The sequence below is a fragment of the Thunnus maccoyii genome, chromosome 17, assembly GCF_910596095.1.
Source record: "Thunnus maccoyii chromosome 17, fThuMac1.1, whole genome shotgun sequence".
Taxonomy (NCBI): Eukaryota; Metazoa; Chordata; class Actinopteri; order Scombriformes; family Scombridae; genus Thunnus; species Thunnus maccoyii.
Genome location: NC_056549.1, coordinates 2,514,316 through 2,531,515, shown reverse-complemented (window position 1 = coordinate 2,531,515; position 17,200 = coordinate 2,514,316). Strand labels below are relative to the sequence as shown.

The 17,200-nt window shown below is 39.4% G+C and overlaps 1 protein-coding gene across 9 annotated transcripts in view; it reads right to left on the bottom strand.

The window, feature by feature from the left end:
• afdna (afadin, adherens junction formation factor a) overlaps positions 1 to 17,200 on the bottom strand; it is a 118,269-nt gene that overhangs the window by 49,874 nt on the left and 51,195 nt on the right. For 6 of the 9 annotated variants that reach the window (XM_042389653.1, XM_042389658.1, XM_042389657.1 and 3 more), the window contains 7 exons: positions 17,087 to 17,181; positions 16,735 to 16,985; positions 11,468 to 11,537; positions 10,278 to 10,348; positions 10,059 to 10,126; positions 5,197 to 5,402; positions 2,860 to 2,880 (listed from right to left, as the gene is read on the bottom strand). In XM_042389653.1, coding sequence (XP_042245587.1) covers positions 2,860 to 2,880; positions 5,197 to 5,402; positions 10,059 to 10,126; positions 10,278 to 10,348; positions 11,468 to 11,537; positions 16,735 to 16,985; positions 17,087 to 17,181 — 782 coding nt within the window. The remainder of the gene's footprint in view (positions 1 to 2,859; positions 2,881 to 5,196; positions 5,403 to 10,058; positions 10,127 to 10,277; positions 10,349 to 11,467; positions 11,538 to 16,734; positions 16,986 to 17,086; positions 17,182 to 17,200) is intronic. The other 3 variants (XM_042389661.1, XM_042389656.1, XM_042389662.1) reach the window with 1 other exon arrangement.

Genomic DNA, 17,200 nt, shown 5'->3' with positions numbered 1-17,200 from the left:
TGCAACTATTTCGATAATCGAATAATTGTTTATTTTTAAAGCAAAAATGAAAATCATTCTCTGGTTCCAGCTTCTGTTTTATATCACTGTCAACTGAATATCTTCGGGTTTTATATCGTCTGTCAGACAAAACAAAACATTTTAAAGACGTCACCTTGGACTCTGTGACCGAATAATAAATCAGTTAATAAAGAAGATCATTTGCAGGTTAATCAATAACGTCACTGTGCCGAAGTTCAGCCTCACAGAGCCGCTACTTTAAATTCATGACACCTATTTAACACTTGTTACGTGATATAAAAAGCACTACACTACTACTCTGCTTTATAAACTAGAATAATAATATCAGAGAATAATTAATAGCATAATCGTCTCACATGGCCAACACTGAGCGGACCATGACCATAAACGCTCCATGTTGTCAGTCTACAGTCCAATCAGAAGGACAGATGTCCTGGTCTACAGGAGGACAGAGCTCAGTGTCTGAGGAGCTGATTGGTTAATATCCCCGCCGCTCAGAGAGGGAGGGATGTGCGAAGCTCGCTCCCCTTCACTCATCTATCCCCGCCTTGAAAAAAACCATCAAACAAAACAAAAAAAAAAAAAAAACCTTCATTCAGAACAGCCAAGAGAGAAATGAGAGATGGAGCCAAGTGCATCCAAAATCAAACGTGACAATAAAACATTTAGGAAACATTTAAAAAACACAGACGGATGGTTGAACATATTAAAACAACTTCCGAACAGACAAAGGAAGCGGAGGAGGAGGAGGTGGAGGAGGTCAGAGGGACGCGACTTGTCTCTCGTCCACACTGTCGAGTAGGAGAAGCAAGACGTGATGTCACACAAAAATGGATGCCAGTATTAAAGAAGGAGCAACGATGGAAAAAGAAGTGGTTGCTTTGGTTTCGCTGTTTTGGTTTGTTTTGTTTGTTTGTTTGTTTGTTTGTTTTTTTTTAGTACCAGGCAGGTCCAGGAAGCTGAATGGAATTAGTTGGGTTGATGTTGCTGTTGTTGCTTAGTTTTCCAGCTGTGGGAGGATGTATTATTATGGCTTTATTTTACATTTCTGTTAGAATGGAGAAAAAGAAGCAGCAGCAACAATGAAGGGCTGGTCAAAAAAGCAGAAGAGAGAAAAGTAAAGAGAGAGAGAAAATTACGAGGAAGAGATGAGCCGAGAGGTTGATGAGGTTGGGCGACATGATCTTAAGATTATAAATCCTTCACATGTTACCCGATTTGCCTTCAAAGGAACATCAGACATGATGGATTTCAACTATACAACTACTTTTATTTTAATGATAAAGAGCAGAACTGTGTGTTTGGATACAGAAGAGTGTAACAGCGTGGCAAAGTGGAAGAAGTTGTTTAACTTGACGGCGTGTTGGAGGAGTTAGAGTCTGCTGTCTGTAGCTCCTCATCTAACAGTTCACTGTGACTGTTTCTGTTTGTACTGTTCCTCCTTCTTTGGTGGTAATGGTGGTGGTGGGGGTGTTTAGGAACAGCACCGGTATTAAAACTCTCATAACTAGGTGACAAACACTGCATTTCCTATAGCTGCTTCTCAATAAAAAAAAACATCTTGCTTTGTTTGCCAGTGGAAAACTTTCCGCATGCAGCAGCAGGAAATATTTTGGTTTTCATCAGCGGTAACTTAACTAAACACTAAAACAAGGCTGATATCTGAAACTAGAGATCCCATAACAAGCTACAAAGTGCTTGTAACTCAGCACCATTAACAAAGCTCTCATAACTAGGTGACAAACACTGCATTTCCTGTAGCTGCTTCTCAATAAAAAACAAAACATCTCGCTTGTTTGCCAGTGGAAAACTTTCCACATGCAGCAGCAGCAGCAGCAGCAGCAGCAGCAGCAGCAGCAGCAGCAGCAGCAGCAGCAGGGAATATTTGGTTTTCATCAGCAGTAACTTAACACTAAAACAAGGCAAAGCTCCAAAGTGCTTGTAACTGGTGTAGAGCCACATGTGTTGGCTGCAGTCTGTCTCGCTAACATGCAGGACAACAACAGCGCGGCTCAGCTTGGTGATCCCGCAGTGTGGACGCATGTGTTCACAGTTTGACGTGGCTTTGTGCAATTAAAGCGTTACAATCGCAGGCCGTTGGAAAACGTGGCTGAAGTGCTTTTAAAGAACATCAGAGGAGAAAAGATTTACGCTGTCATGTCAGAATTACAGGCAAACATTAACAACGCAAGACACAAGTCTGGATGCTGCTTGATTTGCAAACTGCCAGAATTCAATGAGAATAGAAATCTGTCAACATATGGTTCAAATTATGTATGAAAATAATTCATTTAAAAGTGATTATTTGTACAAAAATTAAGTAAAAAATAATTAAGGTCAATTTTATTCAAAATCAAGCCCTTCTGATCCTTTCAACTGCTACAGAGGGAAAAAAAAAACATTCAAGTTGTTTATTTACAGCTTGTTTACAGCTGTTTATTTTTCTATGTCCTATATCTTTCATTCTTTCCTTTTGTGACCTTAAGCTGTGCGGCTGAACTACAAGTCCTTAAAACAGTAATTAAAACCTTCTCTGACTGACGGTCTACATACTTTTAACGATCGCATTTCCTGTCGCATGTAGTTTCTTTAAAGGCAGAAAACGGAGACCCAACGTGTTCCAGTTGGGTTCTGGATTTTATTCACTTATTGCAAGCAGACTGAACATTCAGTCTGCTGATACTGTGATACTTTACAGGATGTGATCTTTGATATTTTATCCATATCGCCCACCCTGAGAGAAAGAGAGAGAGAGAGAGAGAGAGAAAAAGCAAGAGAAAGAGGGAGGTAGACGAGTCTGCAGCAGCCGTATCATGGTGTGCTATTGTGCTATCCTACCTGATCCCCTTCAGGAATTTCCTGGATGGAAGAAGGAGGAGGAGGAGGAGGAGGAGGAGGAGGAGGAGGAGGAGGAGGAGGAGGAGGAAGAGGAGGACACGTTCACAGGACAGAGAGAAAACACGTCAACAGCTACAGTATGGACACAGCCATGTAACACACACACACACACACACACAGACATATATACAACTTTGACACACACATGGTCATGGTTTACAATGTAAAGCCATCTTGAATCAGTTTAAGAACATAACTGATGGAGGTCAGGTGAAAACCACATCTGCTCAATAAAACATTACAGAGAGTCTGTGAGTTTTAAATAGTTTACTTTCAGGCTTTTTTAAAAGATCTCTTCAAGGCTAGTTTAAAGGAAATTAACATTAAAACAAGATAAGAACACAACGTCTAAACTTTTTTCAAGATTAACTGAAGACTAACTGTATTTAAAACCACATGAAGAACATCATCAAATCAACAGAGGTGTTTATTTGGTAACTTTTATGAGTTTGATGGAAGTCTAGACGTTAGAGAATTAGATTTTAAAGTGCTGAGTTTAGAAATAAAATGAAATAAACATGTTAAGTATAAATGATGTGCATGCATGGTGTCATTAGAGAGAGGAAAATGAAGTCACAATTACCACAAAATGCGACCAATGACAGCCTCTGTATTCAAATATACACTGCATTCAGCAAGGTCAGATTAATAGGAAATATCTTGTTTTGCTTTAAAACACAAAAGAGGCAAATTTGGTTTAAATCTGTCAAGTTTCTGATAAAGATCAACATCCTCATAGTGGAAAGAAGTAATGTGGTGTCAAGTGAAGAGTGATGATACCAAGTTATAACACATAATCTGTTGATCGTACATTTAAAAAACACTACATGCGATCCATTTAGGGAAACATTCATAAGGTAAAGCAGTTAAAACAAAGAGGATGCAAGACGATCCAAGAAAAATCTAAATATTCAAGTTCTCATACAGTAAAACTGGTCACAATAAAGATCAACATCTCAGTGATGCTCCAAAAATACCCTGTCCTGTTGGATTAGTTGTCTTATATGAGGTTATTAATCTCTTGATAATAATAATGCCCACACAGCAAACATAGCGATGCAGATTATGAATCCCATCTGAAGTAGGAACATTCCTACATTCCTCAGCGGGCTAAAGATATTTCTGCAGGAAAAAAAAAAACTCTATAAAACTAAAAAATCTTTCTACACACAGACTGAAATAGAGCGTGTGTGTGGGTGTGTGTTTTCTGTCATAACTTCGCTGCATACCGAGGGCAATGAATAGCTGGCTGAGAGCTGAGCAAATAAAAGTGAATGGCACTAATAAAACAAGAAATGGTATTTAGTTTTAGTGAGCCTGAGTGAGAAAGGCACTTCATGTCTTCTGTTCCATTATGGATCTATAACCCAGTATTCACTCTTGTGCTTTGTTTTAACATATAATTAAATGCAAAAACAATGTTAATTTGATATTAACGGTGGCACATTTCATAAGTGTGGTTTTTTTTTTGCATAAAGTTTAGGAGCAAATCACTCTCGTTCTCTTTAATACTTTCATGCCACACAAAAAACCAAAACTATGTGCGTAGCGCCACAATTCACCACGCATTCAATGCACAATCTGTCCGAAATTAATTTTATTGGACCAAGATTTTTATTAAAACCATTTTGCACAGACTGACTTGCACAATTGTCTTGTCAGGAGCATTGACTACCATAATCAATCAAGTATTGAAAGGTCCAACAGATGCTTAGTTTCTTATTCTTTGAGGTATTTCCTGATTTAAATTAAAATTGTTATATATATACTGCAACTAGACCGAATCCCTGTACATACCATTTATTTTATCACAAAGGTTTATATAGTTTAACTTAGAAAATAAGGTATCTAAAAGTATGATTTTAATATTGTTACTTAAAGTATCTTAAATCTTAAAATATGATCAGTAACAGCTCCATGCTAGCAGTTTATACGCTATACTGTGTCATAACAGGCTTCACACCACATGCATATAAACACTGAGAGGAAGACGAACACCAGACAAAAGCAAAGACAACAAACTGTGGAGAGAAAAACTGCCGTAGCAAGAGACGAACAACACACACAACACATCTTACAACCACTATGAGTGTAGTAGGTTGGGGAGGAAGTAAAACATGAGATAACTCCAATAATGTCAACACAAGCAGAAAAAGGGGAATTATGAGCATTATGAGGCTGAGATGATGTACAAATTAATCCATGACATTATATTAGATACGAAAGCACAATTAAAAAAAAAAAAAAAAAAAAAAGAGGAAAAGTTTGGGTACTGACCTGGATGACTCCCTCCATCATGCTCACCATCTTGTTGACGATGGCGATGACCTTGTGCGTCCTCTCCGACGCCGACGTGTCGGGCCGGTAAGTCGGCGACAGCACGAAGCGGCAGGCCATGTACAGGACGTACGTGGGCGAGAGTTTGAAGTGAACCGTGGAGCTGTTGGTGTAGTTGATGATGGCCGACAGGAAGGTGTCTTCAGCTGGATGGAAACACAGAATCAGATATTTAGACCAACCTTTGCTGTACAGCTGTAAACTGTCCTTAATGAAGGAATAATAATCCTCCAATGCCTATATCATCTAAAACTAACCCCAAAATTGAGATTTTGAAGCTCCTGATAAGCTTTGTGCTTACATGAAATATGTTTCACGTTGACCCACTTTGTTATACTTTTTTCAACTTGGGAACATTGCAAAAATCAGAGCATTACTGTCAGCCTCTGAACTGGAGCATGTCATTCATGCCTTCATTTTTTCCCGTCTCCATTACTGTAACTCCCTTTTCACTTGCCTTAGCCGAGCTGACCTGTCACGTCTTTAGCTTGTACAAAATGCAGCGGCGAGGTTATTAACCAGGACCGGTGGCCGCAGATCCCACATCACTCCTGTTTTAGCTTCACTGCATCGGCTGCCAGTGAAGTTCAGGATTGATTTCAAGATTCTCTTAATCACTTATAAGGCCTTACACGGTTTAGCTCCTGCATATATATCCCAGCTACTAAGCCCGTATACCACCATGCGGTCACTTAGGTCTTCCAACCAAAACCTGTTGGCCGTACCACGTGCCAAACTAAAAAACCAAAGGCGACTGTGCTTTTGTTGCAACCAGACTTTGGAACAATCTCCTCACTTCCATCAGATCAGCTGAATCTGTTGACTGGTTCAAAACACCTATAAACCTCCTTTTTTTAGAATGGCTTTCTCATAACATTTGATAAATTCGAGTGTGTGCTCTGGGTGATGACTGTATGTGTTCTTGAATGTGTCTTTCATGGTTTTTGTGTCCTATTTTCTTTGTGTCCCAGTGTCACTGTAAAGCACTTTGTAACCTGTGTTAAAAAAGGTGCTATATAAATAAAGTTTTACTTACTTACTTATATTTTACTTTATACTTTCATACACTACTGATATCCACACCCCACATGCTTTAATTATACTTAGTTACCTTTTCAATTTAGCTTCATTTGGATTAATTTGGTTAATAAAGTTTCTTTTGTTAAACATTGATATGGTGTGTTTCCTTTTTGTTGTGGCCTCAATTCATAACACCAATGAATTCAGAGGATATCAGTGTTTCCTTCAACAGGTTTATGGAAAAGACTATGAGAAAATATTTAGAATATAATGGGAAACTAAAGCTATACAGCAGAGGCAGCCACCTCGTCTGAAATAGTGTCAAACAAACAAATAAAACAACCTCCAGGGAAGAAGAGCTACAGCAAACGTCCTTTATATGTACGGCTATCCTTTAGATCATGATCTAGTTTCTAAATTCACCAAATGACTATTGCTAAGGCTGGTTTCACACAGATAACAGCGCTGTATGGAAACCCCCCCTCATTCATTTCAATGAGGTCGTTGCTTTGGCGCAGTAGGGACCACACAGAGCGCTGCGGCACACTGTCATCCAGCAAAAACAGTTCAATCTGACAACTTTTGCCACAACAAAATGCAGCGTCATCTGGCAAAGTTTCACAGAAAAAAAGCCAAAATATGTTCAAGCAGATCACTTTGCAATATAAACAGCATCATTTTTACTGTTTCACTGGTCAACTAAAGGTCAAATATCATGATGGAGGAGATGTAAAATCTTGTCTAACTGTATTATTCATTCCTTTATTTATAAAAGGTGATCCAATGACAGCAAATCTTTTGCATTTGACATTTAAAAAAAAAAAAGGTCACAACAAGTAACAACAAACAAAAACAACCATTTAAATTTACAATGCAAATAAGAGAAAGAGATACAGTGATAAAGGATAAGACCAGGAATAATCCAGCAGTAAATACATCTGGATGCAACAATAAGGGTAATAATCAGACGGTCGACTCAATTAAAACTTTAAAATCAGCTAAAAAAAAAAAAAAAAATAGTCGATCCAGTTTAAAATCCTGCTGCATCTGAGTGGAGAAAAAAAGTATTTACAGGCATTTTTAACAAGAATTTGGGAGGCACTCCTGAGATTTAATAAAGCAACGAATTTGCCTAAACTGCAGAAGAGATGTGAAATATATGGGCTTGATGTAAGTGCATCATATAGTTACTATGCAGTGTTATAGCATCATGGATCTGTTGCTCTTCCTGGACAGTATTTAAACACTAACCCACACCAAAAGCAGCTCACATGCATGGTCACCTGATGAGGTTGTTACTAATATACATCTATTACTATCATTAATGCCAGTTTCACCTACCGAGCACTCATGCATAGTTTCATGGAATCTGGTGAGGTCTTCTAACAGTGTAGCATTGATCTGATCCATAATATAAATCAATTAAACTGCAGTACATCAGTCATACGAGAGGTGGATGAAACCTACTGAAAACAGAACCCGTTTTTTAAGCTGCAACAAGTAGTTTTTTTTAAAAAGTCACTGTGGTCGGTTGCAGGATTTGGCTGCTCGTGTGCGGTGAGATACACCAATAAAACCGCTATGAGGCAAACTGCGGTATCACTCTCTTTCAGTTCAGCTTGTTTGGTTGAAGTATTTGATGTCAAACTGGTTGCAGCTGCTCTTTATAGCAGCACTGCAACAACAACTCTCCCTATGAAGACCTGGAGAGATGAGAGCACAGCAGACTTTTCAGTGATGTGTGCGTCATCATCCCAAACAGCGTATGGTTTCTCCAAATGCATTGTAGGTATGGGACTCTCCAACCGCTCTATGACCAATCAAAACCTCTTTTTGACCTCCTTTAGCTGGAAAAACAGATGATCTCACACTATGCCAAATATATACTTAGTGCACACTGAGGCTCAGAGCACGAACAAAGTCAATAAATACAAGTGTTAGAAGACAGAGAGAACATCTAGAAGAGCTTAGAGCTACAAGGAGAATGTGGGAAATGACTTTTTAAAGACAACAAACAAAATAATTGTGGTTTTGACTGAATTAATGTAATAAAAGACGGACTTCAAAGACACCAGACAAATTAAAGCTACGGATTAAGATGTTCAGTATGTTTGTTTTAATCTATTACATTCATGTCACCAGAACTGGGACCTTCAGAATAAAACTAAAAAACGTCCTCCACCCAGTAAGACAGAAGGAGGAGACCACATGTTATTTCTGTTCATGAGCCATTATACTGTTAACAAAGGAATGTGCGCACACACACAAAGGGACTGATGTGTGTTGAATGCAATAAAGCTAACACAGCGACTAAAAGGATCAGGAACGTGTTATAGTATAATGCAGTAATGTGGTACTTATAGTAAAGTGAAGAGACAACATCAATCCACTTAGTGAAGATCCAGAGACTACACAGCCTTCTGTGTACTGCTCTTAGTTTCTTCTCTTTTTAGCTGCTGACATATTAAGATTGATTAGATACAATGTGCACTTTACTTTGCTATATTTATATAATACAGCCGGCACAGTATTGTTCTACCAAACAATGATGAAGTATATTTTACTTCCCTTCTTCATCCTCTTTCAGGCAAAGTTACAGGAGTCAATGAGAGCAGTTATAATCTGTTACCATGTCAATGAACTGCAGAGCCAAATCAACAATGAGAAAACTGAGATCCTCCTTTAGCAGTAAAACTACTAAAAAGCTCTTTTGTAAACAAGCTACTGTTAAATAACGCATCCTGCATCCCTAAAAATGATGTTTCACACACAAAAAAAGGAGAAGCGAAGCTCCTTTTATTATATTTTCACCTCAAAATAAAACAGTGAAATTAACTATCATGTTAATATAATCATAGGAAACAACCTTTATGCTGCCCAACACATTTCCAGCCAAATATAATCAATTGGCTCACTTCAAATTAAGTGTAAAGGCAGATAAATGGTTGGTAATTGTGGTGTTAAGAGTGAAAAAAGTCAGTTATAATTTCCCATATCCCAAAGTGACGTCTTCAAATGTCTTGTTTTGTCCGACAAACAGCCAGACGCTAAAAGATATTCAGTAAACAATCATATAAAACAAAGAAAGCAGCAAATCTTTACATTTGAGAAACTGAAACCAGCAAATGTTCTGCATTTCTGTTAAAAACTCGAAACAATTAACCAATCATCAACCAATCATTGCTGATAATTCTGTCAGACGAATAATCAATCAATCATCTAGCAGCTGTAACTCACTGCAAACCACGACTACAGGCCAGCAGAATCATCAGTCTACAGCAGAGGTTTCCACATGCTGAGACTGTGGTCCTCCCCTCAGACAAAGCTTGGAAAAAAAAAAAAAAAAACACCCTCTCCCCTCCTCACCGCCTTCTTAATTTACTTACTTAGTTTCGCTCAATTACCGGATGCCTATGGGATCAGGATTATGTTATTTGATCCCATAGACACTCAACAATTGAGCCAAGATAGCCTGATATTGCTGTTGGACATCATTTCAGACTACACCAAATATATAAAACAGTCTGTCTGAAGGCATTTATTAGTTTCTGACTCTGTGAAAGTGGGAAAAAGAGTAAAATTCCCCCAAAAAACTACTGTATGTCTGAACTATCTCTTTAACCAAATCACACACATTTAGCCTCCCCCTGAAACTATGTGGAGCCCACTTCCCACTCTGGTCTAAAGCATTATAAAGGCAACAAGGAGTGTTCAATAGTTTCCAGCTATCGACTGGCTCACAAACACAGTGAGAGGAGAAAACGAGACACAATAATACTTACAGTTGTCTCTGAACTCGATGCTGGCCGGCAGAGTCAACTCTGTCCTGTCTGCTGAAATGTCCTGAGACCTGAAAGACAAACAAAAACATTTGTGAGAAGGGAAGATTACACCGAATACTGAGAGGAGAACGAGGTGAAGGGCGAGGCAGAGGGAGAGGAGGAGGAAAGAGGGAATGAAGATGGAGGAAGAAGAGAAGGAGTAATGAGAGTGTGACTGACCTGCTGTCCTGCTGCTCTCCTCTGATCATGGGTTTGACCATTCCTCTCTCCATCTCCAGCTTTCCTGAGCTCTGCACACAGAACACACAGCGTCAAGCAGCTCCCACAAAATCTAATCAAATATATTAAATAATTTTTACTGTAACTGAATTTACTGACGATGCTCCCGGTTTGAGAACGACATCCAGACATGTAGATGAAGATTATACTGTATAGTGAGGCTTCAGTTGCCACTGTTACACAACCCAACACTAAATCAACAACAAGTAAAATCTTTCCTGCGCTGAATCGGATCAAAGCGTCGGTCTCATGCGGCTGTTTTGGGAGCAATAACACGATGTCTTGCATGAGATTCGCTTTCAGAACTACTAACAAGCAGCTAACATCCAACAGATGCTGCTTTTTTTTTTTTTTTTTTTTACAGCTTTCCGGTTGTCTAACAGATCAAATATCTGAACTTGTTCTATAAAATCTACAGCAGCAGCAGCAATAAAATAGCTTGTAGCGTGCTGCAAACAAACATAGAAGTGCTGCTAATGCATGATTACTCTGTGTGTGTGTGTGTGTGTGTGTGTGTGTGTGTGTGTGTGTGTGTGTGTGTGTGTGTGTGTGTGTGTGTGTGTGTGTGTGTGATCTTACAATCATCAAAAGGTTTAGTTTTATATAAGTGTGTCCAAATGTTTAACTGGTGCTGTATACATGTCTGGAGCTGAGGTGGATTTTTTAATTAATTTCAAGCAAAAATACTATATGTTGTCTGGTTCCAGCTTCACAAGTACGATATTTTGCTGCTTTTATGTGTTTTACATCATTGTAAATTTAACTTATTTGGGTTTTGATTGCAAAAAACAAGCAATCTGATAACGTCGCTGTGGGTTCTGGGAAACTGTGATGAGTATTTTTCACAATTTCTGTCATTTTATAGATTAAAACAATTGACTAATTACTCAAGAAAGTTATTAAATAATGAGAATCATTGTTAGTTGCAACTGTGTCTGATGTTTCTGTTTTTTGAGGTAACACATATAGGACCATGCGGGAAGTTGTCAGTTAATTTTATTTGGATATTGGATGTTTTACAAAAGTAAATCTTTCTTTAAGTAACTGCCTTCATCTAGCAATTAAATAATTTCCTCACCTACTTATACGGTAGTTATCAAGTGGTGTGTGTGTGTGTGTGTGTAGGTTACCTTGCTGGTAGGCAGGGCAGCTCCACTGTGGACGTCTCCGTGAAGATCGAAGGTGGTTTCAGGTACGCTGCTGCAGCAGAAACAACAGACATGCGGCAGTTTATAAGACGAGGAACTGTTTTCTCCACAGTTGACTTTTCATTACCGACAACGACAACAGCTCAGACTTAATCCAGACACACACACAGACACAAACACGCACACACACTCATTTATCTAACTCAGGGCTCGTCGTCGTCGAAGAGGAAAGAGCTGGATCTGAGACGCAATAAATGAATGACTCATGAACGCATGCAGACTGATAGCTTGCTTTATACATATGCACACACACTTACATAACAGTCAAATTAGATATAGAGAAGCCAAGCCAGGAGTCCTGACTGCACACTAGACACAGCAAAGCCGCTAGACTGTGTGTGTGTGTGTGTGTGTGTGTGTGCATCTGAGTGACAGTAACTGAGTGTGACAGCAGTCAGGTTAATAGACAGGCCTCTGCTTTTCACACTCTATACAGACAGGAGGGCATCATTGTCCAATAAACAATACAACACCGATACAAACACATTAAGCATGTGTGCTCTGTGTTACTGACAGGGAGGTCTTTGTCATGTACTCAATGACCATTAACAGCATGTCCACGCTCACACAGGCAGAGACATTTTCCATCTCAAACAACAATTTAAGAGTTGACTTTTTTGATAGTTTTAAACAATTTCCATCTACTACATGTTGACAAGTTTAAACACAGAGAGCTACTACGACCTCTCAAGATGTTTTCAGCCACTGAAAATCTAAAAAATCTATTTTTATCTAAAATGCTCTCACGTTGTAGTGGACAGTAGGGATGTGCAGAGAGTCCAGTATTTGTATTTGTATCTGTATTTGTTGAGGCAGCAAAATTATTTGTATTTGTGTTTGAATAAAAGTGGAAAGAGGCTTACAAATCCTGTTTTTGCTTTTATTACACTTTTAATTTTAGAAAATTAAAGTGTTACAATAAGTGTTTATGAATAAACTACCTTACAAAGGAGGTCCCCAAACTGGGTCTCGAAGTGGAGTCTCCCAGATCATAGACGACTGCGCTGACTGCTGAGCTATTTGTATGAAACAAATATTCGTAAAAAAAAAAAAAAAACCCAACTATTTGTGCTTTGCCGAATAATGTATTTGTATTCGGGCACACCCCTGGTGGACGGGGGATAAAAAGCTTTCCTAAGAGCTCATATATGACTGTTATATATGACTCATGTGATCCCATGAAGCGAACAGTCATGTGATCAATGTTGGAGCCACACAAGAAGATTTTTGTTAGTCAAATAAAACAAAATAACTTTCAGAGGACACAGCAAGTACTGTGTTAACCTTTATACTATTACATCTAGATTTTTTTGTTTGTTTCTTTGTTAATTGTTTTCGTGTTATGCGTCATTACCTTCAATCTCATCACAGACAACTACAGGAACTGCTGTAACTTCAGGTGAAAAGTAAGTAAAGTGGTAAAAGTGACTCATCAGTTATATTATCTAGCATTTTTATCAAACTAAGTCAAACCAAAGCAAAACGTTTCCACCTGGACATCCATAAGAGTCCATAACATTTAACATAAAACAGTCTGAATAAGCTCTTACGGCTCGGATAAGAGGAACTAAGATAAGAAACCAAATACACATTGATACAGATAAAGTTTCTTTCCAGACTTGTGGTATGTTTTTGCTTCTTGCTCTTCTCTCACTAACTAACGCTAAATACTGCTGACGATGCCGACTAAGTTGAGAGGAGAGGGAGATTAAAGTTTTGAGCTCTCCTCTACGCTACAAGATCATCAGTTCAACTGCCAAAACCTGGTGCCAGATAGCTCTGATGTTAAAAATCTGTTATCATGCCAAACTGTGTCTCTAATCTGCCTAAACATCATGACGTGTCTCCGGCTCAGCTGCGCTAGGTATCCTCGTAGGTTTGTAGAGCAGAACATTGGAAAGCAGCCCAGAAAACCACAGAGCTCCACATCCACGACTTCAGGCTTGTAATCCAGAATGAGGTGTCACTGAGCTACACTAAATGACAGCTGGTGGTAATTTGCCAGACATTACAGACATCTTTTCTTTTTTTTTTTTTAACTTAACTGAGAGTCAGAAAAACTCATCAATTCCTGGATATTTATGGGAGCAAGAAGCAGGTTCTCTCATACGTTCTATTAAAGAGATGAGCTCCTGAATACTTCTCAAACTTGGACCTAAATAGTGGGACATTTTGCAAAATAACCTTCAAATAATCTTCTTCTTTAAATCAAAACAACTACCTAGCTGTCAACTGCTACCTGCTACTGTTACCAACCAACTGAGGAAGCTAACAGAAGACTTATTGTGAAGACAAGAAGATGATAAACTGGTGTGATGGCGGCGCGACGACGTTTGCGGCGGCCTCTCTTAGTTCTGACTATGCTGTGTCTTTGTCAATGTCTATGTCTACGTGTGGAGTGCAGGGGAAATATGTCTATGATCATCAGCTTCTTTTGGACATTTGTAACAATGACTTTTGCTAAATCACCGCCTTGCCTGGAGCTGCGCCAGAGAGGAAACATCGGAAGCGATGCGACAGGACGTGGAAGCGGGACGAGCGCGGTGGAGTGCAAGCTAGGCTAACTGTTAGCCCATACAAACCAGCAGTTCCAACAATCATGTTGCCTAATGTTCTGTAATGTTCTCTGGACAGCAAAATGAATCAGTGCTGATCACTCATTGATATGCAAGAGCTGTTTTCTATTGAGATTTTTATGTTTTTATCTTTTTTTTCCCAATAACACAGTATATCTTTATCCTTTCTGTTGTTGTTGCACTGCTGTGTGCTGCGAGGAACAGCGTTTCAGTTTTTAGTGAATGCAAATACGCAAGGAAATGACAATAAACTAAATCTTGAATCTTGAAGTTACTAATATACCATTTGACCTCATGAAACACGGATGGCTTATCTAATTAAAAAGGTGCAATCTATGACATTCAGCCCCACTAGATGTCGCACTAGCACCAGCATCTCAGACCAAAACAAATGTGCATATCGTTTACTCAATAAAGTTGGAAAGAAAAAAAGAAAGCGGTCCTTGAACCAACAGCTCACAAAACTCAGATCAAACTGTCAAACTATGCAGAGCCAATCAAATATGGATCAAGACTCTGTTCTCAAATGTTTCCAGAGACTTATGTTATTGTACTGTTTAGCTGGAATATGAGAAAGTTTGTGTGATGCAGCTGACATTTTGGAAAACAAAACAAAAAACAGAGAAGCTCAGATAACAACACCGACACACACACACACAGAGAAGGAGCGTGACTTCATTCTCTGCTCAGGACGCCATTAAACCATCACGTCTTTACATAGCAAATAGTTTGCTGACATCTGGTGGGGCTGAATGTTGTTTATTGCAACTTTAAAATACAATTTGAGCAATTTTGTCAATTTGCATGTTTGCAGGAAAGATATTAAATCTTGCTTCTCTGCAGAAAGATCAAGTAATTGAGCTCAACTGAGATCATTTCCAGTTGTCAACATACCAAAATACATGCAGAAATATATAAAAAACAAAAAAACTGAACTATTTCTGTGAGTGATAACATCTTTTTTGTTTGCCTGTTGTTGTTTTTTTTAATACCAGGCTCCTTATCTGTCCATTCACTCAGCACACAAATTGGCAAATCAAATCATGCATGACTGTCATTTAATTATACAATTCAGATAGCTTTGGGGGAAAAAAGTGGATCTGCCTGTCAGACAAAGAGCAGCAAAAGACATTTATTTGTTTAAAGAAGTTGCAGATAAATACTTAAACTGAGTGTTACACCTGGTGCTTTCTGCACAGAACAAACCATCCACACACCTCCGTCTATTCCATCACTGATTTTTATTTCATCCGTCTCTCTCTGTTGTATAATCCAGAGTCTGGACAGAGTCAGACGGTCGTATTAACTCTGGATTAAAGCTTTCTGCCCCCGCAGAAAACAAGGTCGATAAATAAATTAAAACAAACAAACAGATGATCAAATTGATGAAAACAGCAACACATTCATTTCTGTTTTTTAATCATAGTCATAGATAAAGAGAAAAAAAGTTGATGTATTTAAAAAAGCTACCTGAGCTGATACACTGAATATAAATCCTTAGTGATAATCTTTCCCATTAAATGTAAATAAAAAGTCAAAAAGTTCTCAGGACAAAGAGCCCGAAGGTCTCACTTCACTTACTAATCACTTCCTTCTTCTCTGGTTGAAGGTGCAAATTAAAATCACCTGATGGGGTCTTTAGTTGAAATGCAAACCTGCACCAAAGTCTCTCAAAACCCTCTGAGGAACATGATCTGAGAGCCCCCGTTACACAAACCACATCTAACAGTTAGAATGACTGTCCAACTTCAAGGCTTGAAAACTAGCCCCTAAACACATTAACAACCAGAACATTAATGCTGCAGCTGGATTAACATCAACTAAGCTACTGCCATAGATAAAATACAAGTAATTTCACAGTTTGTAGCTGATTCTGTCTTCCAAATACTTGAATATGAAGTTTTTTTAGTTGCTAGAATGCTGCAATGCTTGTAAAGCTTTAACTATCTTTTGTTTGTTGCTGTAATTTTAATATAGTAAAGTCCTCTAAAACTACTTAAAAAGTTTACAAGACAGGCTACAAAAGAGGAACCAGCCACACTCTTCAATCACTTGAAAGAACTACTTCATGCAGAAACACACAGCAGTGAACTATGGTGTCGGTTACTTACACACCTCTCTCTCTCTCTCTCTCTCTCTCTCTGTCTCGCGGTGTTAGTCATCCAGGGCCATTCAATTCAAATTCAAAACCTCCTTTTTTTCTTGTCCTCCACTCATCCTTATCCTGCTCACACAGTGTCCCTCTCCTCTTATCTGGCTCTGTCTCTTTCTCCCGTTCAGTGTGTGTGAAATGACAGCGAGCAGGAGGCCACACCCCAGACCATGTTGATCAGATTAGAGGGCGGCCTGCCTGCCATAACCCTAGACCTCCGCTCGTACTCTCCTCTCATTTCCTCATTCTCTACAAACCGTCCAACCCCAGACTTCCCTCCTCCCCCTTTTTCCCCTTCCCTTCATCTCTTGCTCTGCCTGCCAAACCTCATCCTCTCCTCCCTTCATCTACAGTAACACCCTGTTCTTGTTTTTTTTTTTTTTCCTGAAAACAAGCAAGAAGAAAAGTATGAGAAGCCAAATAAAGAATAAAGAATGAAGACAGAGGCTTCAGCGACTCACCCGGACTTGTGTCGGCTCCTCATCATGGCCGCCGGTTCTCTCTTCCCTCCCTGGTCGAACATGGGATCCACAAACTTGAAGACGTGCGTGGAGCCGAACTGGAGGGTGGAACCCGAACGCAGCACCGTCGTCTCGGTGACGCGCTGCCCGTCAACGAAGGTGTCGGCGTCGGGGCCGTGCGGAGTCACGGTGACCATGCCTTCGCTGTGCATGAGGTTGCAATGGTGAGGAAGAATACCGGGACCCAGCAGCTGGAGACGAACCACAACAGCAGCAGGTACAGATCAGTAACGCAGAAGTGATACACACGTTTATAAAGCTGCATCAGGCCGAAGAGCTCCTCGTTAGTTACCTGGATGGCTCCGTCCTCTGTGCAGTCCGAGCCGACCTCGGTGATGCTGTGCTGAAGCCGGTACAGCTTTGGTTTGTCCCGTGAGTCAGACCCATCTAGACACACACACACACA